Source organism: Lycorma delicatula, chromosome 3 (assembly GCF_047948215.1).
Source record: "Lycorma delicatula isolate Av1 chromosome 3, ASM4794821v1, whole genome shotgun sequence".
In the NCBI taxonomy this organism is placed as follows: Eukaryota; Metazoa; Arthropoda; class Insecta; order Hemiptera; family Fulgoridae; genus Lycorma; species Lycorma delicatula.
The window spans coordinates 162,099,287-162,124,738 of record NC_134457.1 but is presented as its reverse complement, the minus strand read 5'-3'; the positions used below and the strand labels follow the sequence as shown (position 1 = coordinate 162,124,738).

Below are 25,452 nucleotides of genomic sequence, written 5' to 3'. Positions count from 1 at the left end.
CGGTTATATTTTGGAGTTGTTTACATACTACTCTATTCTGTACATATATAGCAAATGAATATTTCCTTATTATAAATGTAATAACTAAATGAAAGACCTACAAAGAAATAAAAATAAGAGCAAATATGTTAGGTCTGTTTTGTAAAAAAAATACAGTCAAAATGCTAATAAAAATTAATGATACAGAAAGAAATATCTTCTTCACAAAAATATACCATGCAACAAAACTCATCATTTACTGTGTTATTAATTTCAAAACCAGAAATTCACAAAATAAATAAAAACATGACAGTAATAATCAGTAAGCATTAGTAACAATTATTAGTTAAATATAATCATACTTCAACTTTGTTAAAATAAAAAAAATTAATGCAAACACAAATATAATGGAATTATGAAAAAATGGGATACTATTCCATTTTTTTAATTAGAAACTTAGAAATAAACGTCTGATAATTAAAATTATATAAACTATGTTGCCAAGAGAACAATTCTCACAGATTTTGTTCTTCTGGTTTCTCATCAATGTCCTTCACAATTGTTTCAGGTGAACTTTCTTGCATAATGCTAACATTATCAACATTATCAGCAGCTGCCTGTAACAAAATTAAATATGTAACAAAAATTCCCCAATATATGTATCAAAAAATAAAACATATATATATATATATATATATATTATTATGTGAAAAGTAACTTACCCAATAAATACGAGTATTTGTGAATCAAATAAATTTATAAATAAAATTTACATAAACAACTTGCAACCTCCTTGAAGATACAACAGAAAGAATTTTTGGTTTAAGAACATAACAAGTTCTATTCACTACTCGCATAGTAAAAAAAAAACGTAAAAATAACCAATTTACCAGTTAGAACCACACATGATTTATGTATTTATGTATATACATACATGTACAGAAACATAAATCTGAACTTGTTTTTGGATTTAATGTTGTGCGTAGATCTTTCAGTTTTTCTTTAATTTTTTTTTGTCTGAATATAGTATATCTAGTATTTTATTTTTTTTATAGTTATTCAAGACTATACGGCAATCTCTCAGGAGCTGACTTTACAGCCAAAAATAGGAAAAAAATAAGAAAATATTGAATACATGATATTGAAATTTAACTTTATTAAAAAAAAAACTGAATTGTGAAAAAAATTTTAACAGCATGAAATAACTAATTTTGTATTCATAGGTAGAAATAACAGCTTATTTATTTACTACTTTTTTCAGAATTAATTAATTTGTTCTCATAGGTTGGCAATATCAGCTGATCAACAATTAACTTTTTGAAATTGTTTGAATAATCTTGATGATGGTTTTTGTACTGTATAAGCCATCCAGCTACAATTCAAAAAAGTTTTTAAAAAATTTAGTGAAATTTTCTTTAATACGAGGGACAATCAGAAAGCAAATTACACTCAGTCTATGAAACACATATTCATAAGACAATTTTTTTTTTATTGAACAAAAAATTACATATTATCTATTTTTTGACTTAATCACAAAGTCTTTCTAACAATTTTCATACCTTGTGACAAGTTTTTCAATCCCATTATCATAAAAATTTTCTTCCAATTTCCTTCAACCATTAAAGAACCACTTCCTTCAGTTCATCATCATTAGTGAAACTCCTCTCCCAGGTCTCACTTGAGAGTACAAAACAGGTGGTAGTGGCAGGGTGCTAGGTCAGGGCTGTAAGGTGGTTGAGACCACGCTTCCCAATTGAATTTCTGCAGTTCCTTTGTCACATGAACTGAATGAGCAGTAGTGTGTGAAGAAAAACTACTCCACTGCTCAATCGTCTGGGTCTTTGATCTTTAATGGCTTTATGCAATTTTTTTAAAGTCTCAAAGTAAGATTCATCATTGATTGTTGTTCCTCAGTGCATAAATTCACTGTAAACAAATCCCTCAGAATCAGAAAAGACTGTCAGCATAACCAATCAAACATGTGGGGGTGTTTTCCCTTTTTTGGCTGCAGCGAATATTTGTGCTTCCTCCTCCATGTGATGCTTGTTTAGTCTCAGGAGTGTAATGAAGCATCCAGCTCTCAACCCCTGTGATGGTTCGTTTCAAAAAATATGGACCACTCCTGGAATAACATTTAAGAAAAGAAAGAACAGATGCAAAATGTTGATGTTTGTGGTTGTCGGTCAACAAATGTGGCACTCATTGTGCAGACACTTTACAGTAACCAAACTGATTGTGAATAATCACAAACACACTACCATAACTGACTGATGTTAAGTTCACTCTTTAATTTTAATATGTTGGTTACTCGAGATCATTTTATTCACGCATTCCACGTTACTCACTGTTTGCAGTTGAAGGATGCACAGAACACAGTTTGTCACTCACATCTGTTAGTCCATTTCTGAACATTTGGCACAATTTTGTGATCATGAGGCAGGATATTGCATTCTCACCATATACCTCAACAATTTGGCAATTATGATTTTCACAATTGTAATTTTTTGCCCACAAAGATCTAACTACTGAACTCACTTCCATGCTGGACGAAATGTCTAGAGGACATGCTGTATTGACAACGAACCTACACACGTACTGAATGACATACAGAATTGATGATGGGGGGGGGGAAGATAACACGACCAGTGCTGCCACCACAAGACACTATATCCCTTTCAGTTCAACAACACTGCAAGGGTGTAACTTATTTTTTTATCCACCTCTCGTACATAATGGGAGACACTGCAAATAAGTATTCATTTAAAGAGTATACAGACATATTAATTTACAGTAAACTAAAAAAAATGGTTTGGCTGCAGTTCAAGAATATGTGATACTTATCCACATCGAAGAGCACCTATTGTAAAACTTTTGTAGCAGTAGAGAGACGACTTACAGAAACCAGGAGTTTTAAACCAAAATGAGCAGATACTGGTCGTCAACAAAGCACGAGAAACCATAATATTGGACAAGCAATAATAAATGCTGTAAAATTATCACCAACTACAAGCACCAGATGGCTATCACAGCATTTAAATATTTCGCAATCAAGAGTATGGCGGGGACTTCATAAAGCACAGTTGTATCCATGTAACATGGATATAAGACTTATAATAAATGGAAGATATTCTGCCAATGATTAGCTAAAAAATGGGTACAAAATCGCAATTTCCTTTGTCTTATTCTGGTAACTATTGAATCATGCTTCCCAAGAGATGGAATAATAAATTTTCATAACACCCACATTTCCACGATACATTTTAAATTAATGTATGGTTTGGTGTTCTAGGTGATAATTTGATCGGTTCATTTTTCTTACCAAGGAAACTTACAGGAGAAGCATACTTAAATTTTTTGGAACAAACCTGCCATCCTCTTGGAAAATACTTCTTGTGAAAACAGGTTAGAGAAGTGGTTTATGCATGATGGGGCACCTCCTCATTTTTCTAAAAATATAAAGGATCATTTAAATATTACATACAGTAGACAGTGGATTGGTGGAAATGGACCAGTGAAATGGCCACCATGATCTTTCGACCTCACGCCATCAGACTTTTTTCTATGGGGTTGAAGTCAATTGTTTATTCAAAAAGGATTAACACCCAAGAGGAATTAAGGAATCGCATACTGGAAGCTGCAGAAACTATTAAGAATACTAACATAATGAGATGTGCTAGAAAAGAATGGATTTGTCAAGCAAAATCATGTATTGAACAAAATGGGAGCCACTTTGAGCAACTTTAAAATAATACCTTCACTAATTTTTGTCATTTTCTGTTGTTTTCAAAGTTAAATTACATTTTATGTTAAAAGTTGTTTCCAATCTATGGACAAAACTAGTTATTTCATGCTGTAAACTTTTTTTCACAATTCAGTTGTTTTGTTTTTTAATAAAGTTAAATTTCAATATCTTGTATTCAAATTTTTCTTAGGTAATTTAATGAATTTTTTCAGATTTACATTTTCTACATTTCTAATTGAAAAAATACAACTTAATTAACCGTTTAAAAAGTTTTCTTATGTTAAACCCAAAACTGTGTTATTTTTGTATTTTACATCATATCTTTAAAAGTAATGGAGGTACAGTTCTGGAACCCATTTTTTAAAAAAATATATTTGGGTCAAAAACCATAAGAAATAACTAAATTTGCTCCTGAATTTACCGAAGTTACAGAATTTCAGGAAGTTTTCATTTCACTGGTGGAACTGAAATCTGGGCGAAATCTTTCGCTAGCAGTAACTTGCTAGTGAAGCATTTTCAGACCTATATTTATATGAACTTTTTTCCTATTTTTAACAACAGAATCAGCTCCCAAGAGAGACTGCCATATAGTTTTGAATTATCTTGTATATTCAATTTGTAACCACCAAGTTTATAATCTCATTTATATATATAAAATCTAATACCAAATTTTTCACACACATGTATAAAATAAGATTATATACAAAATTACATATATATATATAACTGTATAAGATTATAAATATATTTAATAAATATAATCTAAATCCACCAATGTTTTTTCCAGGTTGAAAAACACTTCTGTGTTATCATAGTCCAGACACAATATATTTCTTGTAATAAAAAGATGTTTTACATTATTCATCTCAAATTAATACAATAATATTCTGTTTTATAGCAATTGGCATGAACAGCTGAAACTCAATACATTAATTTAAATTCTTGAATGTAAACGGACGGCCCTAACAAACTGTAAAACTAAAGATAACATTTCATTATCCCCTACAATGGTTTGCATGTTAGGCCCCAGGTTAAACTTGTGACACAATGCCGCATAACATATACAATCAACAAGGATGTGTTGATTGTATATCTGATAGTTGATATGCACTGTTAGTTAGCAGTTGCAGTGAGCACCCATCTGACAAGGAGTGCATCCCATTTACATCATCAGATATCCCTGAGTGAGCATAGTGTTCCCTATTCATAAACGGCAGATAATAACCTCCTCTCAATAGTTATTTCTGCATGAGGAGCTCCACAGTGAAATACTGTTCTTAACTGAATGAAGTTTATTGTTCATGATAGCATTCCAATCACATTGGCACTAATCATGAACCACCCTCTTCAGGAAACAGACAAGATCATTTGAAGCAATCAGTGAAAGGAGGCTGGAAACAAACCTCCTTTGCCGCACTATCAGCGCGCTCATTGCCTTAAATCCCAACATGGCTGGGGATCCAACTTTACTGTTGAGTTAGTCTGGTCATTTGTGAATTGTGAAATAGCAGACTGAATCTCATATAAAATTGGGTGTCTAGAGTATACGTCACTAATTGTCTGCAAGGCAATCATGGAATCCAACCAAACAAGTACATGTCGAAATGTTGGGCTAATTATACTTAAGGCCTTATTAATAGTATACAACTCCACAACCAAAAAGCTGGTGATGCTGGGAGGTCAAGCACGTATTGTCTATTGTCAAACACAAAAGCACATTCAACAGAATTATCATTTTTAGAGACATCAGTATACACCGCAGCATCCAGAATCAAGCTATTTATAATATAAAATTTTTTTGCAAAAACACTGGATTTATGATCTTTTTACTATACTGACATAGATCGAAACAGTAATTAACGAGAGAAGGCTGCCAAGGTGGGTAATAACATAGAGCAACAGTAAGGACTGAAGGCAATTGTATACCTAGAGCTGAGAAAAGGTGCTGGGCTCTGATGCCCAGCAGAGCAGTAGACGTAGGCTGTTCTTGGTAACGATTAACATGTTGGTTGGGGAATACTGCATCAATGGTTAGACAATTTGGTTACGCTTTAATATCAGCCACATAAGAGCATATCATTTGCTTCCCCCTAATACAAAGAGATGGCACACCACTGTCCATCAGAAAACTTACTGCAGAACTTGACTGAAACACACCCATTGCAAGACAGATGAATGAATGATGGAATGCATCTCTAGCATCTTTAGGGCGGTAGCCCGCACCGATAAATAAGTTACATAGCCATAGTCCAAGCTCGGACCAGAGCTCAGTAGTCCAACCTGGTCTAAGCATAGACTAGAGCTTGGTACAAAGCACAACATGCATGCACAATCAGTACCCCAAGGGTATTAGACAGAACGCTCAGCATGTCTAACATTTCTAGACATTTTACCTTCAGCTCCTTTAAATGTGTTACCCATGTTAGTCATTGGTCAAACCACATATCTAGAAATCTATTACATGCATGTAACCCGTGTACATGCTTCAACTGGTTCACCATGTAAATACAGTTGAGGGTCAACATGTTCTCTCAACCTGGAAAAGCAAACGCAGTTGATCTGTTGAACACATAAGTTGCGGCATAATGTTAACAATGATCAACCATCTGTCCTTAAACCACCTTTCTACAAAGGACTTATAACAAGAATGGATCATATACTACGTAGAGGTAAGCTAAGATGAATGCAGGTATTTTTAGGTGGCTGTACTGAAATTTATTTTCTGGAATTCAGAAACGACCAGCAATCCAGCAAAAATTAACATGTATCTTACATCTGTTGCAAACAAATATAAAAGATTGCAGATGCAAAATTCGTAGAGGTACTTATTGAATGTGCCAAGACAGTACTTGAATACACTTACTTCAAGTAAGAATATTATGGCACACTGATAATGTAATGTAATGTAATGTAGAGAATATAACAAAGATCAGTAATACATATCCTGAGGTGGTGAGGCAGATCAATCATATTAACTCCCTTAACATATTAGCTTCCCTTAACCATGTACAGGGAAGAGGGTGATGAGAAAGAAAGAGGGTGATGAGAAAGAAAGAGGGTGAAGTTAAAGAAAGGGAACAATCACAAAAGATTGCAAACCATTCTTCTGATCTAGTTTATTGTCTGTGCAGGACTGAAAAAATACTAAAATTTAAACGATACGAAAGGAAATGCTTGATATTAACATACTTGAGGATTCTAATTATAATAATCCAAATCTACTGTACATAACCCAGTTTTCCAAATGCTTTAAGAGTTCTGTTGCTCAATACTTTTGTTGACTTTTTCTCAATCAAATCCTCAATTCTCAATATATTCCTCTACGGATAGGTACACGGGAAATTGATTGTTTACTAATTGGCTCAGTCTGCTGATGCCAATAGATAATGCCCATTCCTTGATGAAGATCATTGGAGTGACAATCCCACTTGTGACTCTCTTTAAAAATTCCACAAAAATGTTTGACGTGTCTTAACATGTAAAGCTGGGTCTATTATTTAACCATTATCAAATAATTAAAAAAATAAATACGAAGCATATATACAAAGTGTGCTTCTTGGTCGGTACTTAAACATGGAGACACCATAGTTGAAGGAATCATATATAAAACTTTTTTTATCAATGCCCAAATGAAGATTACCTTTCATTTCAGAGCTATAATGTTTATACTGAATATAAAAGTTAATAGTAAGAGATCAAACAAATTAGATACAAACAAGTCAGCGATGCATTTTTTTAATATAGTACTGAAGCATTTCCATACCTTAGATTAATCCATCTTGACTGACAAACATACGAGGATATCGCTAAGGAAAGAATGCTCCCAACCAGTAAGTCTTTTAAGTTTAGTTTTCTAATTTGAATATTGTTGAAAAATAAGAATCAGGTTACAAGAATACTATCTGACAAAAATCTAATCTTTTTCCTGATATTTCAACTTAATAATTTTCAATTGTTTCCATATTTTCTCTAATGGTGAAAATAAAATACTGCTGACTGAAGGCTATCTCATCCATGACTCATCATAATTACCAGTAATTATTCTAAGAAGATTTCCATTTTAACCATACCTTCATGAATTATATCATTCTACCTGTCTACAAATGAATGCATTATTAATAATTATTGAACATTTAATGGTTTCTTTACCACCATGTTGCTCATATTTTTTCCATTTGTTGAACAATCTATTAAAGTTAAAAAAAGAGATTCGGGTACTCCCAAATGAAGCCAGCACATTTGAAGTATTACCTTCAAGAAACGTTTTGGTGACTTCAAAAATATTATTCTTCCTAGTTTGTTGTGTGCTGAGATAATATTATAAAATGTACTGATTTTGTTAAACTGTTCCAACAAGGATTTCAACACAAGCTTATTGTTTGTTTTATGAGCAAACCAGAGATGTTTTTGTATTATAAAAAAGAATATAAAACGCAAATTGTCAGATGATAATATGATACAGCAGCATAACATGATAAAAAGATTAAAACATTAACTCAAACTTTCGAAACCTTTAACAATGGAAAACTCCAGTACATCTTTGAAAAACAATATTACTTTGTTGTGTTCAGACTAAGCACTATTTGCTTTTGCAATCTGTCTACATTATCAGATGTTACTGCATTATTTTCAACTACAATATTTTAACTCTTACAATCTGACAGGTCATTTGTCTAGAATAAATAAAATTACAATAATTATAAGTGCATGTTGAACTAATAATTATTGCAAAAAAATGCACATCCACATATAAGTAAGAATAAGTGAAATTATTACCACCATTAAAAACAATAAACTCCTATTATCTATCATTCCTAAGTTCATTCACTTGTAACAAATTTTGCAAGTTTATTTAGTCTTATCAGTGGCTCAAACTTAAACAGCATTTAAAAAAACATAATTGGTGGACACTCAAATAGAAAATTAAGTATTGCCTTTTTTTTATACTGCTAAGTAATTTCAACAAAAAATTAATGAATTAATTATGTTTCCAGACAATATTGAACTTAAGTAAAAATATTTTTCAATAATTTAGGCATTTCGGTTATGATATTCCACTTATAGTGTAGGGTACAAATAGGCTTACATTATTATAATTATATCTCCATCATACTTAAGTCTCTATCATTAAATACTAATTATGAAAGATGAGAAAGAAAACAAAACAAACTTTAGGACCTGATTCTGGAGACCAGTACTGGAGTGGGGTCTTCAATAAGGGCATTAAATGGTGGAGGCACTGGTGCAACCTTTACACCCCTTTAAGTGCAAATGATGAAACATTAAGCATACCTGAAAATGTGTTAAATCTCACAACCATTTACTGAATGTTTGCAATTTTCTGATTTTTTCCTCAGACCAAGAAAAAAAAATTTTTTTTGGAGTTGAAAATCTCCAGTAGATCCTAAAAATATTGGTACTCTTTACCTCAATTTAAAATTTCCTTTATGTAAGAAACAACTGAAAGTGATTATCTCAGATGGAATATCCTACATTCAAGTTATAAATCACAATAAAACAGGTATGATGCTTGTACAACAAGCATTTTATTGTGATATTAGGTTTTAAACTACACCAGCAGATAACAATTTTCTCCTTAACTGATCGACCAGTCACAATAAATATTAGAAAATGACGTTATGCTAAAAATGTTTATTTTCAACATCATTTCTTGTATTAAAAAAAATAACATTATCACATATTTCCATTTTACAGGTTCAGAAAACCCTGAACCCACCCTGGTAGCAAAGCTGATTTTACTGTCACAACTAAACAAAGCATAATAAGAATTCTTATAAATAAAACTTTATATGGGATGCAAAATTAAAGTAAAAAAACCTAATTAGCTTTACTCCCTTTCAACTAATTTTCTAACTGGTAGCAAAACATTCTGAACTAAAAAATCAATAAAACTAAAAGGATTGATATTTTCTCCTAAATACAAAATTAACACCTTGTATCTGAAACAAATCTATTTCACTGAATTCAACCTACTGTACTAACTTCTCTTTGAATTCCTTCACCACTATTAGCAGCTAATCTCAGTAGTTTATCATTGTGATCTTTTAACTGGAGTCGCTCTTGCTAAAAAAAAAAAAAAATTAATAAAACAATAAAAATAAGAATTAAATTACCCTATAATAAAACAGATATTCAACAGAGTCAAACAAATTTCTCTCCTCTCTCTCTCTCTCTCTCTCTCTCTCAGAATTGTTAACATTCAAAAGTTTATTGATCTAATCTTCTAACAGATCTATTTTTAACACAAAATTAGAAGTAACAAATTTTAGTAATAAGTCACTCTTAAATAAAAGACTAAAATTTGTTAACAAGTAAAGTTTTAATAAAAAGAAAATTGAACAAATATAGAGTAGGTTTTGTAAAGATTCATATTATTAAGAACAGTAAGTGAAGCATATATTTCAAGATTAATTATATATATATATATATATATATATATATATATATATATATATATATAAATATTAAAACAACATTCCAAAATTATAATAAATGAAAATAAGCGATTTTTATTTATATGTTTTTACATAAATTCTTCCTCCTTATGACATTATTCCACTTTATCTTGAGCTTCCTTGTCTTCCCTCTTATCTTTTATTACTTTTACATTACTACCTTATCCTAACATTTTAATTTGCAACCTTTCTCTCTTTACTTTTCCTGCCATTTGTAACTTCACTGCTTAGTTGCACATCCCCAATCTATCTCAACCAACTTGTATTAATATTTAACTCCTCTCTTCATAACAATCATAATGAAGAAATTTTATCAAGACAATTTTTAAACATAAACACATTACTATTATAATGCAGAATATACTTTTAAAAAAATTTATTCAGTTAGGATTTAGGTTTTTAAATATATATATTTAGCTATTTTCTTTATATTCTTAAACAACACAACATTTTTTCAACATAATTACTAGTACAACTCAGCCACTGGTTTATAAAAAGAGATGAGCTTGATAATGCTTTGTATACAACTAGAGAACAGAATGGAATGGAAAGTGGTAGGTAATCTCTATGTATTACAAAGCCTAGGGCTTGTGACTTTGCTACTGGATCTTTCTGCTCAATCGGTAGTTATTTATTACAATTTTCAAATAATCAATTAATCTGAATAGAAGGAATGTAGGTGTTGTGTTTTGGATCTCAGATCAGTGATCTTTATGTTTAGGGAACATCAACACCTAGCAGGGAAAACAGCCTAACAGCTTGCTCTTTGTGATGTAACTAATGTCTGTACATTCTTTAAATTTCAAGAAAATTGGCACCCTTAAGGTGCTAGTCAGGTCACCCATTCCACAGTCCTAACACTAAATTTTTTACCTATGTACTCTATACGTGTAGGATTTATAGCTTCTGTGATTAGCAATTAATTGCCCCGTATTTATCAGCTGTTTAGGAATAGATGACCAATTAATATGGAATAAACAAATTTTAGAATCTCGCTCTCCTCTCTTTTCTCTCTTTTTGTCTTTAGCCTTCGGATCCACCGTATTACTTCAGGGGATGAACGTAAATGAAGTATAGTTTGTACAGTCTTTGTACAGTCTCAGGTCGACCATTCCTGTGGACGGTGTTAGACATGTTCAATGGGGCATTGTCCACGGGGAGTTTTCCCCGTTGGAAGGAGGCCAGGTTGGTCCTCCTCCCGAAACTGGGAGCCGAAGAAACCAGGAAATACCGGACGATCTGCCTCATCACAAGATGGGAAAGCTGTATGAGAGACTGATCGCTGAAAGACTGTGGTCGGAGATTGAGGCGGGCGGAGGTCTTTCCCCAGACCAGTACGGCTTCGTTCGGGGAAGATCGACCGTCGACGCCGTCCGACGGGTGCTAGAGTGGGCCAGAGTCCAGTCGGCAGGCACGTGGCGACGAAGGAAGATCCCATTGATCATTCTCCTAGACATCAGGAATGCATTTAACAGCGTGCCATGGGGAGTGATCATGGGAATACTCCGGGAGAGTGGGATCAGCGGCTACTTGCTCGCCGTAATAAATGACTACCTGCATGAGAGATCTCTGCGGGTACGCACAGAGGAAGGAGAAGATGACTTCAACATGTTTGGAGGCGTTCCGCAGGGGTCGGTGCTTGGGTCTCTTCTTTGGAACATCGCGTACGACGGCCTTCTGCGGGAAGAACTCCCGGAAGGATGCCAGTCGGTCGCGTACGCAGATGACCTCGCGCTGATGGTGTCGGGACGGACGGAGGAGGAGGTATAAGATAAGGCAAACTTGGCGGTGGCAGTCGTCAGCAGATGGCTGGGGGAGAGAGGACTACGACTTGCACCACACAAGACGGCGGCTGTCTCGATCACCGGCAGAAGAAGACTGAGGAGAATGTCCTTCATGGTGGACGACGTACGGGTCCACACGCCCGGTTTTGCTAAGTACCTGGGCGTGTGGATTGACAAGAATGGGCTGTCTAACACCCACCTCAGAGAGGTCCGAAGAGGGCCGAGCAGATACAAGACGCTCTACAAAAACTAATGGGCAACAAGAGCGGACCACGGGCGAGCAAGCGACGGCTGATCCTTTCAGTGGTTTCCTCCGTCTTGCTGTACGCGGTCCCGGCCTGGAAGGACGCACTTTCGAGAAAGAAGAACGTACGGATGCTAGCCTCCCTTACCAGAAGAGCGGCGATACGCATAACATCGGCGTATCGCACCGTATCAGGATGCGCAGTGGCATTGCAGGGGTCATTGCAGGGGTGCCTCCCATCGAGCTGCGGGTCACGTAGCTGGTCTCCACATACGAAGGAACGCCGAAGGCGGAAGCCCGGAGGCAGCTGATTGACTATCAGCTGCCTCCGGCAGGAGATGTGGAGAACGGCTACGGCTGGGGCATGGACCAGGAGACTGATCCCGGACTTGGGACCGTGGGTCAGGCGGAGGCATGGGGAGGTAGATTACTTCCTCACGCAGTTCCTGTCTGGACACGGGGAGTTCGGGGTCTACATACATCGGTTCAAGAGAAGACGGACACCGAGGTGCTTCTACTGCGGCCAGGATGACACGCCGGAGCACATCTTTTACGAGTGCGAAAGGTGGGCTGTGGTCCGGCGTAGGCATGGCACAGATGGCCTCACTCCAGAAACAACTATAGCTCACATGCTGAAAGGGAAGAGAGAACGGGAGGCGGTACAGAGCATGGTGGCTAGCATCCTGAAGACGAAGGAGGTACATGGAAGACAGTGGGGAGAAGACTTTTAGGCGCGGGTAAGCAGCAATGTCTCTAGCAAGTATACTGTGTGTTTCTTCTATTATATATTTTATTTTTGTGTTGTATTATATTGTATTGTATTGTGAATTCATTGTCTCCATTGTCACTGTGGATGGTTCTCTACGGCCGGCTCGAGATGACAAGCACGATCGCTTCGACCGTGTGCAGGAGGGCCACGGCTAGAGGTGACATCGCCTCAGAGACAACATGAAGTGTGGGTTTCATTTATTATGTATTTTCCTTGTATTGTATGATTGTGGTATTATTTTATTTTATTGATTGTGTTTCCGTTCCTGCTAACGGCTACGAGGGCACTCACCGCGAACGTGCCCGCGGATTGCGGAAGGAGGAATAAGTTCAGACGCCAACGTGATGGGCTGCAACTGAAGGGAGGGTTCTTCGCTATTGTCCTGATTGTGTTTTATTTTATCTTATTTTATTTCATTTTATTGAGTTGTTTTGTGTTTTGCTGCTGGTTGAGGAGTGCAATCGCAGCCAACGTGATAGTGGTGGCTGACTGCGACGAGAGCTGCCGCAGCAGCGGGAAGTTACTGTGTTTACCGAATTTTATTTTATTGTAGTGTTTATTTCATTTCTTTTGTTTATGTTTTTGTGTTTATATTGCTGGCGGGATGGCGGGCTGGCGATCACTGCGACCGTGTGTAGGAAGGCCACGACCAGCGGTGACGAAGCCGAAGAATGAGACGGATGGGAAGAATAGACTTTTATTAATTATGTATTCTGTATGGGTGTGTTACTAGGCTTAACTGCGTTTTCCTGATGGCGGCTAAGTGGTGGTGTGAGTGGGAGTGAGTGTGTTTTATTACTTGTGTTGTGTCCTGCGGATGGGTGAAAAAAAAAAAAAATGCAGGGGGCGAATCGTGGTCGCCGTGCAGGGCCAGGGAGGCAGCCTGGATGCAGAGGACGCTTTGGCTCCTTCATATGCAAGAATGAAGGTCAGTTGGGGTGCTCCGATGATGCATTTGGGACCCTCAGGTGTGAGAGGGGGGACGCGGCGGTTTGCCGGCTTCGCGCAAGGCGTAGTCGGCAACCTAGTGTAGGGGCGGGAAGGGTAGCCGCTCAGTGGAGGGATGTAGTGGTCGTCCAGAAGGGAGGGCTACTGCATCTTGATGAAACTGAGAGGACGCCGAAGAAAAGGCAAGACAGGGGGGCAGTCGACTGCCACGACACTCCGACATTCCTGCGCATAACCTAACGGCGGTGGCCGGGGATGTTGGGGGTGTTTAACAAAAAAAAAGGTCGACCATTCCTTAAATGTGCAGTTAATTGAAACCCAACCATCAAAGAACACGGTATCCACGAACTAGTATTCAAATCTGTATAAAAGTAATTGCTTTTATTAAAATTTGAAACTTAGAACTCTCGACTTCGAAATCAGCTGATTTGCGATGACGAGTTCATCACTCAGGCTGCCACTCTCCCAGGTAATATTTGTGGTATAAAATAATTTAAAAAATTGCATTCCAGCCTTGCTCTCCTAGAAAAAACTACTCATAAAAGACAGTATTAACTAACATGACTATTTTTTAAATTCTTTCTTTTTTTTGCTACAAGATATTCAACAAAGTTCAAGATACTCAACTAAGTTAAAAAAAAAGAAATAAAAAGGAAGAGATCAGGCTGTTGTGTAATTTCCTACATGTACATGACCAGATTTATTAACTTTATAATTATGGAATGTTAAGTACTCATCTTTTTTACAAAATTTCTAGCAATGTTTATAAAAATTAGAGGTATATCCAATTTTGGAAGAATGATATATATATAATAAACAGAAATACAATATGAGATTGTAAAGGAATTCTAGAACAAATAAATCAAACCAAAGTGGGGATAGCCAGTATCAGAAAAATAGTCTTACTAAAAATAAAATAGAAAGAAAAGCACCAAATTTAAAAATCAAGTAATAATGCATACAAATACACACTCACAAGTAACTGAAATAGAGGTATTAAGTGTTCCAATCAAAAATAATAAGTGATCAAAAGTATATACTGTGAAACCTGTTCAAAACAGAAACCAATGGGGATCAATTTTTTTTTTCATTTTGAGCAGGTTTCCATTTTATCCAGTTACAATAGTAATGATGAACATACTGTGTACTGTATGTGCTAAGTAATAATGTGTCATACTAAGAATACATGGCAACTTACCAAGGAATGCTATAATCCACTGGAATAATACAGTAAACTAATTCAATTTGTACGCTTACTAAGTATTTTTATTACTCAATTAACATTACATTAACTACAAAAACTATAAAAATACAATACATATAATTAAGTTACATTTTTATCATGATTATTTGTGTGATATACACATGTCACCTCATGTTAACTGTTTTCTCTTTCTTTAACAGCATGCTATTCTAAAGAAATACGTGCTTTACACAAATATTCCAAAAATTCAGTATAGTTTTTTCTTGCAGCGAACATTTGTTGTCACTTAAGCTTTGGAATGCATCGAGATACAAGTTTATTTTAATGGGATCTTCATTGTTGTTTAACGAATCACTGCGTTCAGTAAGGTCTTCCTCTTTGTCAGTAAGTAGTACCATATCATCATTATCTTCCCATGGAACTGACAAAACTACCTCAGTCGTATTGTTAGCCATAATACTGGTAGCCAGATCACTGTCAAAGTTTACATATGTATCAGCATCTATTTCAAATTCATTAGTATTACACAGATCTTTTAAAATTCTCATATTTTCCTCTGCTTCATCTAAGACTATAATTGTTGCATCAGAAGCAATAAAAATTTAGCTTTATTAAAACATTTTGTTATGGTTTCTTCTTTTACATTCTTTACTGCCATATGAATCCAGTACATAGCATCAAGTACTGAAATTGATTTTGCGAGCTCAAAGCATTCTTCACACCATTCATTTTTGTAACAATTGATTGGAACACCATTCTTCTGTAGAGGATTTTCATAGTGTAATAATCACATCCTGATTTGATGGTTGAGTGATGCTAGTAGTATTAGGTGGAAACCACACAAATTTAACCTTAGACAAATCGATATGAGGAAGACAAGTTGCATTATCAAGCAATAACAGAACTCGGCAGTTTTGAATTTTTATTTTAGAATTTAAATTGTTCAGCCACTCCTCCATTATAGAAGAAATCATGCAACGTTTTTTGTTAAATCACCAAGCCAGAGGGAGTTTATTAACATTAATGTAACAAAAGCACCACCGTCTTGTCAATTTACTGATGACTAGTAGTTTTAGAAGTTTCCTGGCTATGTTTGCACGAAGAAGGACAATAAGGCATTCTTTTGACATCTTTCCACAAACACATTTTCTTCCTTTTAACACTAGTGTTTTAGTCAAAAATGTCTTTTTGATCGTAGCCAGCCAGAATGATAGAAAGTCTTGTCTCCTGTTCCCTAAGTACAAGGTTATCAACATCAATTGCTTCTCCAAAAACTTCATTCCAAACAATGTTATGTCTATTTTTTAAAACTTTCAAGTCATTCATTAGAAGCTTTAAAATCAGGTTTGTTTAATGTTTTAGCTAACAGTAAAGCTTGGTTTTGTAAAATAGGTCCAGAAATCAGCAAATGTTTAGATTTACTGCTAACACAAACCATTCCCACAACAGTTCCATTTATTTCTTTATATCTATTAGTTTTCTGCTGTCTTTTCATATTTCCCTTTCCTTTTAACCACTCATCTATAATGTTTTCTGTTTTTTAGTGTTGCAGATCTGATTTTTTCCACACTTAAACTTGTCCATTAACTGATGTACAGTCAATTTACTTCGTTATTTAGTTCAATAACTTTAAATTTTTCATTCAGTGTTAAAGTAGTGTTTTTAAGACATATTTTAGTGAATTTAAAACAAAACCAAATCTAAAATTACGATAAACCGATATGTATATAGTAAGGTACAGAAATAAGATTCAGACATAATACACAAGAATACAATAAAGTACAAACACACTAATTGTTACTCAGTAAAAAACTAACACGAACATCAGATAGCTCGACATCCACAACTAGTTTACAAGCAATCGCCTTCTAAAAATTATGATAAAATAATAAATTTTCCTTCCTTAACATCCATAGTTCATACAGTGTATTTTCCAAATTATTCAGGGTGCCTAACTTCCATTTCTGTGTGGTGGAGGTTCTGTATTATACAGGATGATTTACATTGATTTTTCCACTTTTTTAACAGGAACAATATTATTTTCCAAAATGGGAAGGTTTCTTCTTCTTTTGAACAGGTTTTACTTTACTTTTTTTTTATTTAAAAGTTGTCAATCTAATATTAAGAGGTCATTATTCCTCAGCCCCTTCTCAACAAATTGTGTGGTATGTAAACATCAAATTGATTCATAGGGCATTTAACCAGCTTTTTAGTGTAGAGTAAACATTTAAGCTACTATACAATAGCTTATGCATTGTGTGGTACAATTATATTAAACAATATAATTATGTTAATGGGGCTAATAATAAAATAAAAGATTCTTGACATAAAAAAAAATTGAGTTACATTATTACAACTTCTTATCAACAAAAGGCTCTTGTTTTAAAATAAAAACACAATTAATTATCCTCACAAAAAAGTAAATAAATAAACAAATGAACAAAAGTAAATAAAAGAAAACTAATTGTTCAATGTTAATTCCATCATTCATGATAAAACGATTCACTTATTGCAACAAATGTACTCTTTTGTACTCTGAAATAGAACATTCAAGAAAAACAAAAAGTATTATTAAAATGTGACATTACCAATCATTACATGGCTCTTTCACAATAAGACACTAAAATAGCTAGGCGTGACACTTGGTAGAACGCTTTCAATTAAGGAGCACCTAATGAAAACTGCAGAGAAATTGAAAGTGAGAAACAACATTATACATAAGCCCTGTGGAACAACGTGGGGAGCATCAGCTTCCACTTTGCACACATTGGCTCTGAACCTTGTCTTCTCGGTTGCAGAATATTGTGCGCCAGTGTGGCATAACAGCCCTTATGTTCACAGAATTGATGCTCAACTTAATAACACTATGAGAATGATTGCTGGGGTTATCAGCAATCTATGGAATGGCTCCCAGTATTAAGCCAAATACCACCTCCAAATCTGCACCATATGAATGCTCTTGTAAGAGAGTACAAGAAGATTATAGACAATCGAAACCTACAAATACATGAGGACATTGAGGATGCCAATCATGGTCGTCTTCGATCTAGAAAGTCATCTATCAAAGCAACAACTGCTGCCACAGAGGAAGGATTTAACCTAACTGATGCCTGGCGTCAAGAATGGAACACAAAGCAGAAAAACCAAATTACTCAAAAGCCGCCGGATTTTGACTTGCCATGTAAGACATAGTAAATGTTAAACAGAATACAAACTCAGTATGGTAGGTACGCCTATTTCCTGTATAAATGGGGTAAAACACAGACGCCCCTTTGCGAGTGTGGTGAAACTCAAACTGTAAAACACATCACAGAAGTTTGCCCTAAGGCAGCTTATGAAGGGACTCCTTATGATCAAATAATATCAAAGCTAGAAATTTATATAAAATGTCAGCTTTGTATCAAATTATCATATTAGTAATTTATAGATACATCAATGGCAATAAAAGAAAAAGTTTTTTTTGTGAAGTCTTGCTTTAAGTTTTGAAATTTGTGCTCAAATTTTGGTTTTTGGTAATTCATTGAGGTAGCAATTGAATTTTAGAGTACATGTATAATTAATAATAGTGGGAATCTGATTTAAATGGATATGACATTAAAATTTAAGTGTGAATGTTTTAAGTATAACATTCTAAGCAACACACTAAACAAACTAAAATATATTATTGAGCATAATTATATTATAACTATAAAAAAAACTTGAAAAAGATGCCAAATATTATTCAATTACCACTGTAGTAATTGAATAGAAATTAAAAAAATTGGATATGCAAAGTAATGTATCATGAGATGAATACCATATTTTGTATAATAACCACTAATGTTTATATGTTATATGCTGTAATCAAATGTCTGCAGGCAACAGACATGAGACAACCCACAAAATGGTTTAACTATTCTATTCACAAAATGGTTTACATATAAGAAACATAGCATGACTGGCTCAGCAAGTAAATGAAAACTGAAGAAATTTTCAATTTCCTTCTTCACTGATTCAAAATCAACCAAGCCCATCAAAATTTAAATGATATTCAGCCCTAATTTGTTAATAACATGTATTGAAACACTATTACTTTCAGAGAATAAAACTCTGACAACCCAGAGATTCACACCGAGGATCTGACTATTGACTGGGATTATTGACAGGGATCTTGGGTCTGACTAATGACTTTCACAGTTATCCCTTGGGACAACTGGTATTTTCACACTTTACACACATCATAATAAAAAAAAAAAAAAAAATATGGCAGAAAATGTATAGTAACAATTAATTAACAGAATACAACAATTAAAAATGTTAAATGAAACAAAAAATCAAAACATCACCTGATAAATTAAAGATTCAATTAAAATTTTCTGGATTCCTCAAAAAATTAATGTTTTTATTTACAGTTTCAATTAACAAAATTTTACATTTTTCATATGTTGGTGTTGAATGTTGTATGTAAATAACAAAAAATTTGTTTGTTCTAAACAAATCAGTTTTTACTTTTTTAATATAAGAGAAAATGATTTTCGTTTCTAGGTAAATTATTATTAATATAACAATTATTAAATAAAAAATATGCAACGATATTCACTTAAACTTATAGATTGCTAATTTTTTAAGATTTAAATACCAACATGTTTAATTTTAAAAACCCAACGCACCAAAAAAAAAGTGTAAAATAAAAAAAAATTAAAAAAAAAACAAAAATAAAGAGAAAAGGAATAATAACCCCTCATAATACTACAAAAACAGTCACCATTTTTAATAAAAAGGAAAAAAGCAATGGAGCAATAAATTTAATTACTTATGTAGGAATTACATAATCAAAGGTAGGTAGTATTACATAATCAAAAGAATTTGTGGTTTCAGAAGAAAGAGTGAAACTGCCTTTTTTTTATAAATATTGCCAAAAAATAAGAATTTTATCAAACTAATGCCAAGGCTGTCGAAACATTATGCAATTTTCCTTACTTTAGATTTTTTGTCACTATACAACAAAAATTTAGTGAGATAATGAGGTTGCCCCTTTAGACCCATATTCCATGTTTAAATATTAAACCCCTTTAGATTCATATTTAATCTTCAGGTTAATTGTGGGTCAAAGTTTTGGAAGGGAAATATAAACAGTAAACCAAATAATATATAACTTTTAATATAACATCCACTCTTTTCATACATGTGTCTTTTAGACTACATGTACAGTTTCAAGAGTACATGTTCTCAGAAGTAAGGGTCTTATAATTAAATACATTCTTAAAATATCAAGCAAATCCCCTTTGTGTTATGTCACTTTGTACTTTAAATTCTACATTAGCTGTTTTTATTAAAACCATATCAGACAAAGTACTGTTATAAAAACTATTAGTACAGCTTCTGTAAAGTAAGCTTAAGAAAATGTATCTATGTGGATTTTTCTTTTAACTATAATTATAATTTTATTTGTACTGACAAATCAAGTCAGATTTACTGAAGTCTCAGGTAATTTTCCCTGGCATTATCCCTGTCAGATTTAATACATTTTGTAATTAAAATTATCATATCTAGGTACTAGTTAAAATTTTGAGGTGGGACCAGTTTTTTTTTTTGCTATATTCTAAAAAAAGTAACATAAATTGTGATTTTGTCGAAATTTATCCTTAAAATTTTGGAACATTTTTCCTCATCATCGAACAAACACCTTATAAAAAAAGAAGTAAATAAATATTTTGGATGATAAAACCACACACGAAGGCTATTTTACAGGCAATACATTCTATATAATTTTTTTTTAAATCAATGACAGTAAATAATTCTAAAAAATTCCAGTTTTTAATTTTATTCTTTTCAAGTTAACTTTCCTGACACTTTTTATTTACCATTCAGTATTCAAATTTATAAATGTGTCACAACTAGGACTTCTTTTTTAAAAAATAATTTTTAATTAAAAGTTATGTTTTCAAACAAAACCTTATTTCATTTACCATTGCTAAGAAATATTTCGGTTTTTAGATGTATTCAGAAATATCTATTTTGACCATCCCTGAATCCATCTTAACTATTTTCGGCATGACGTCTGTACATACATATGTATCTTGCATAACTCAAAAATTATTAGCTGTAGAATGTTGAAATTTTGGATTTAGGACTGTTGTAAAATCTAGTTGTGCACCTGCTCTTTTGATTGCAATTGACTTGAACAAAAATGTCCAAAAAAAGCCCAAAAACCAAAAAATTATTTTATAACTATTTTATAACTGACATTTTTTTAAAAACTTTTTTTTAAATTTAAATATATTGATTTATTAATAATTAACCTCTGTAAAAAAAAAATTTACAATAATTCAACAATATCAATAAAAAAAAATGAAAGTCATAAGTTATTTGTGAAATAAAATTTTATGTACTTTTAATTTAAAAAAAAAAGTGAATATGTAATTCAATAGGCATACAAGGACATTATGTGGTGTCCATATCAGATTTTTTACTAATATCAAATCTTTCATTTATTGAAGTATCTGGGTGTAAAAGACTATATATTCTAAACTTTTTCTTTTTCATTAATCTTAAAAATAGCCTGTGGGTCTTATGCAGTGGCAGAGTTTATACCATTGGATAAACTACCATTGGTTTATGCAATGGTAATTATATTTATTTTTTAAAAGTCATTTTGAACATTTTTAACCGCTTTGTGAAAATAACTAAATATTACACAGAACAATAAAACAAAAGGCACATTATCTTTTTTTCTATAACTGTTATATGCAATTTGCAGCAGCAGATTATGTTTAATTATGCAGTAATTTCTGGTAAATTACATAGTTTCAAAAAATCTTTAACCAATTACACATCCACATTTATTTTAAACAATAAATAAAATCTATACTGAATGGGACAAGAATACAAATAAGAATGTCATGCTTAAAACAGAAAAATTTAACCTTGAGATCCCGAACTTGTTCCTCTAGCATCCGTATATCCTGCTTAAGAGAAGAAATCTGCGTTGTTTCTTTTAACATGGTTTGTATCTTTTGTCTCTCAAAATTCAACACTTTGCTTATATTTTCTGTAAAATAATTAAAATAATGAAACCTGTAAGGAACATATAATTTAATTATCTAAATAATTACTTATCTTAATTATTTTGGGGTTCACATATCTTCTTACAACTAAAAACTTCATTTTAAAGATAAAATATTTCTGATCTTCAACGTATCACATTGGTAATAAACTCATTCCTAATATCATAATTAACTAATAAATTATCTCTGTACTTAATACAAAAACAGATATCATATTTAAGGTTTCAAAGCCATATAATGTAGGTGGAAAAATGAATAGAAAGAAATAACATTAAAATGACTGAATGTAAGAATAAACTAAGCGTTTATTAACAAACTGAACATTATAAATATGAATTGTAGAGATTTTAATATTTATGACCTATTATGGTCGAATAAATAATAAGCATTGATTAAACAACATGTTAAATGGTGGTTTAATAAACGATTAAACAGATAAAATCAACTGACTAGAAATGTACCCAAACAAAGAACTATGGAGGGGAAAATTACATACATTACAATTACTATCATGAACTTAACAACTGCTACCAGTCAGTTTTATTCTTTATCTTTTTCATATTTAATGTATAAGCACAATGCTGATTTCTGCATACAAACTGTGTACAGTTTTTGTTATGCATAAGGAGTATAATTAATTCCCGTATCAAATACTGGTTCAATTTTAATACACTCAAAGAAAAGTATACTGTAATTGTTTATTTTGACACTTAAAAATACAAAAAACAGATGGAGCTTCTGTGTCTTACAATTTCCTGTGAATTGGCAATAAACACATACATGAACTTTATAACACTTATATTAATGAATACAACACAACAAAGAAATAGCATTACTACAGGCTGAATGGATAAAGAATATATCTTGAATTATGAGTTAACATGTTTAAATAAAAAGAATGAATGACATTACAAATTTGAATTACATAATTGAAGTGAATTGATTCTAACATTACGATCTAATATGTTCAACTAAACAATATATTAGACAGGGAACAGGAAATTGCAGGGCCACAGCATTCTTATAAAAATAAATCAAGATATCACAACATTACTGCCTATCAAAATTGGCAGATTTTTTATTGTCTGGTAACAATTGTGCAACTTCAGATGAAATACTTAATTACATTAAATCCAACAGAATGTAAAAATACTCGTATATTGATCAATACATTAAAATTGTCTTAATCATTCAAGATTAGTAACAGGCACAATTTTTGCTTTGGTCTACAAGGAATTCCATAAGAGGTTTTAACATCTGCAACAAGCATAAAGCTGTCTGAACCGAGAAATGTTTTCCCAATTAAGCCATTTTTCCAATGTAAAGAAGCGAGATTTTCATCTGAAATTAGTACATCATCTACACAGACATTTTTCATAGAAATTTACTTACCACTTGTGTGGTTGTAACTGGTTTTAAATAATCCTTTGACCATCTTTTCCAAACAGACTGGGTGAATTTTTAAATCAATTGCCAACGGCCCAAACAATTGATGGACTTCAATGAAGTCAGGGTCAGGAACAGAGGTGAAGAAAGAACCAATAAGAAAGTCTCCACATGTTAATGGTTACAAATTCTTCAGAAGATTTGTGATGATTCTGATTTCTTAATCAGAAGATTCAGCAAAGGGTGAGAATTCAAAAAATCTTGGGTCTGGGTAAGTAATTAGGTAAAAAGTAATTAGTTGGGTAAATAATTCTTCAAAATTGAGACTATTTTGTCTTACAAAACAAAAAGGATGGAATTTGATGCTTTTTATGCCACTTCCCCGATTGAAATGCGGAGATGAAGAAGTAATAATAATGTCAATTCCTACAATTTTAGTAATCGCTCAAATAGTTGACTGACGGTCAGATCAGATCAGATTACTAATTTTTTTCAATATTTTTATTTGTTTTTGATGTGGAAAGGCGACCTGGGTAAACATCATCTTCAATGTCTTCTCAATCATCTTGGAAACATGTAAACCACTCAAAAAGCAGAGCATGTGATACATTCATTGCCATATACTTTTTTTAATAAAGGATAAGTTTTAGTAGCAGTTTTTCCAAGTTTCATATGAAATTTCACAATTCTTTGCTCTAATAAAAAAATTATTATTTTGGTAAAACAAAAAAACAGTTGTTATCCAAACGAAGGTCATGGCCAGACTAATATGTCTACAGAAACTGGAGTGGCAACAATCAAAAGAAAAGGCTTCAAACTACACAGCTGTCAGTCGTATGAATTTGGCACATGCGCAATTCTTCTGTAGCAGCATTAGTCTCGTTATTTAATAGCCACACCTCGTAAAACGTTTTAATACAGCAATGAAAGCTTTTCATGTTAAATAAGATATTAATTCCAAATGTATATCCCTGGTAGAAAGACATGTGGATAAGCATATATGATTGGCAAGACCTTTTATTTCTGCCTGCCATGCCGAATATTAATAGACCACCATAATTGAAAACTCAGTAAGAGAAAGGTTTGGATGGAGTGACTTGAATAGATAGTAACTGACCAAGTTGTTGAGTTAGTCTTTTAGTACTGAAATGAAAGCATTTTACACATTTTCAAATAAATGAAGGGCCATATAATGACTTTACCATTGATAATCCAAAATTTTTCACAGAAAGAACTCGATTAACTGAATGCTGCTATGTAATAGTCCCAATTGTTTGCTTACAATTTTCAGTCTTGTTAAGTGTGCGTTAGGATGTAGGATAAATTGATGTTTGTTATTATTTAACAGCTTGGAATCCTGAAGACACTAAACCTATACAAGCAAACCTTTAGAGTCTAAAAATGAATTGTGAGAGAAAAATTTACTGTATTTTGAAATCTATTACCAGATGGTATATCATTAATTTCTGAACCAAAAGACATCGTTTGTGATAGCTGAATGAAAACATTGAGAGTATCATTCAATTCTTTAGTGAATAATCCACGAGTGGTTCTTACAAAGATTTTGATTTAAAATTATAAATGATTCTGGAGCAATAACTAAAGGTATAAACCAGTCTGGACAAATATGAAAAATCTTCCAAAATGTCTCTGAGTGAAGTAGAAACAAATGACAATTGAATCATTTTATACAATCTCACACTCAGGTGAAGGAATAAACTTCATTTGCTCAGCATGATAAATCTTATAAAAGCCCAAAAGGACAGCGCTCATAAATTAAAATTTTCAATTAAAAGTCATTTAGGGAAGCAACCGTAACATAAATTGTCTACAAGACTGTCAGATGATTGGATTGATGTCAATTGGCACTATAG

General features: G+C 33.0%; 1 protein-coding gene across 1 annotated transcript in view; it reads right to left on the bottom strand.

The window, feature by feature from the left end:
- Window positions 1-377: 377 nt before the first annotated feature.
- Window positions 378-25,452, bottom strand: part of LOC142322162 (uncharacterized) — a 78,713-nt gene continuing 53,638 nt past the window's right edge. Inside the window, exons 8-10 of the mRNA XM_075360917.1 lie at window positions 22,052-22,176; window positions 9,725-9,805; window positions 378-596 (exon numbers count right to left, since the gene is read on the bottom strand). Coding sequence (XP_075217032.1) covers window positions 495-596; window positions 9,725-9,805; window positions 22,052-22,176 — 308 coding nt within the window. The 3' untranslated portion in view covers window positions 378-494. The remainder of the gene's footprint in view (window positions 597-9,724; window positions 9,806-22,051; window positions 22,177-25,452) is intronic.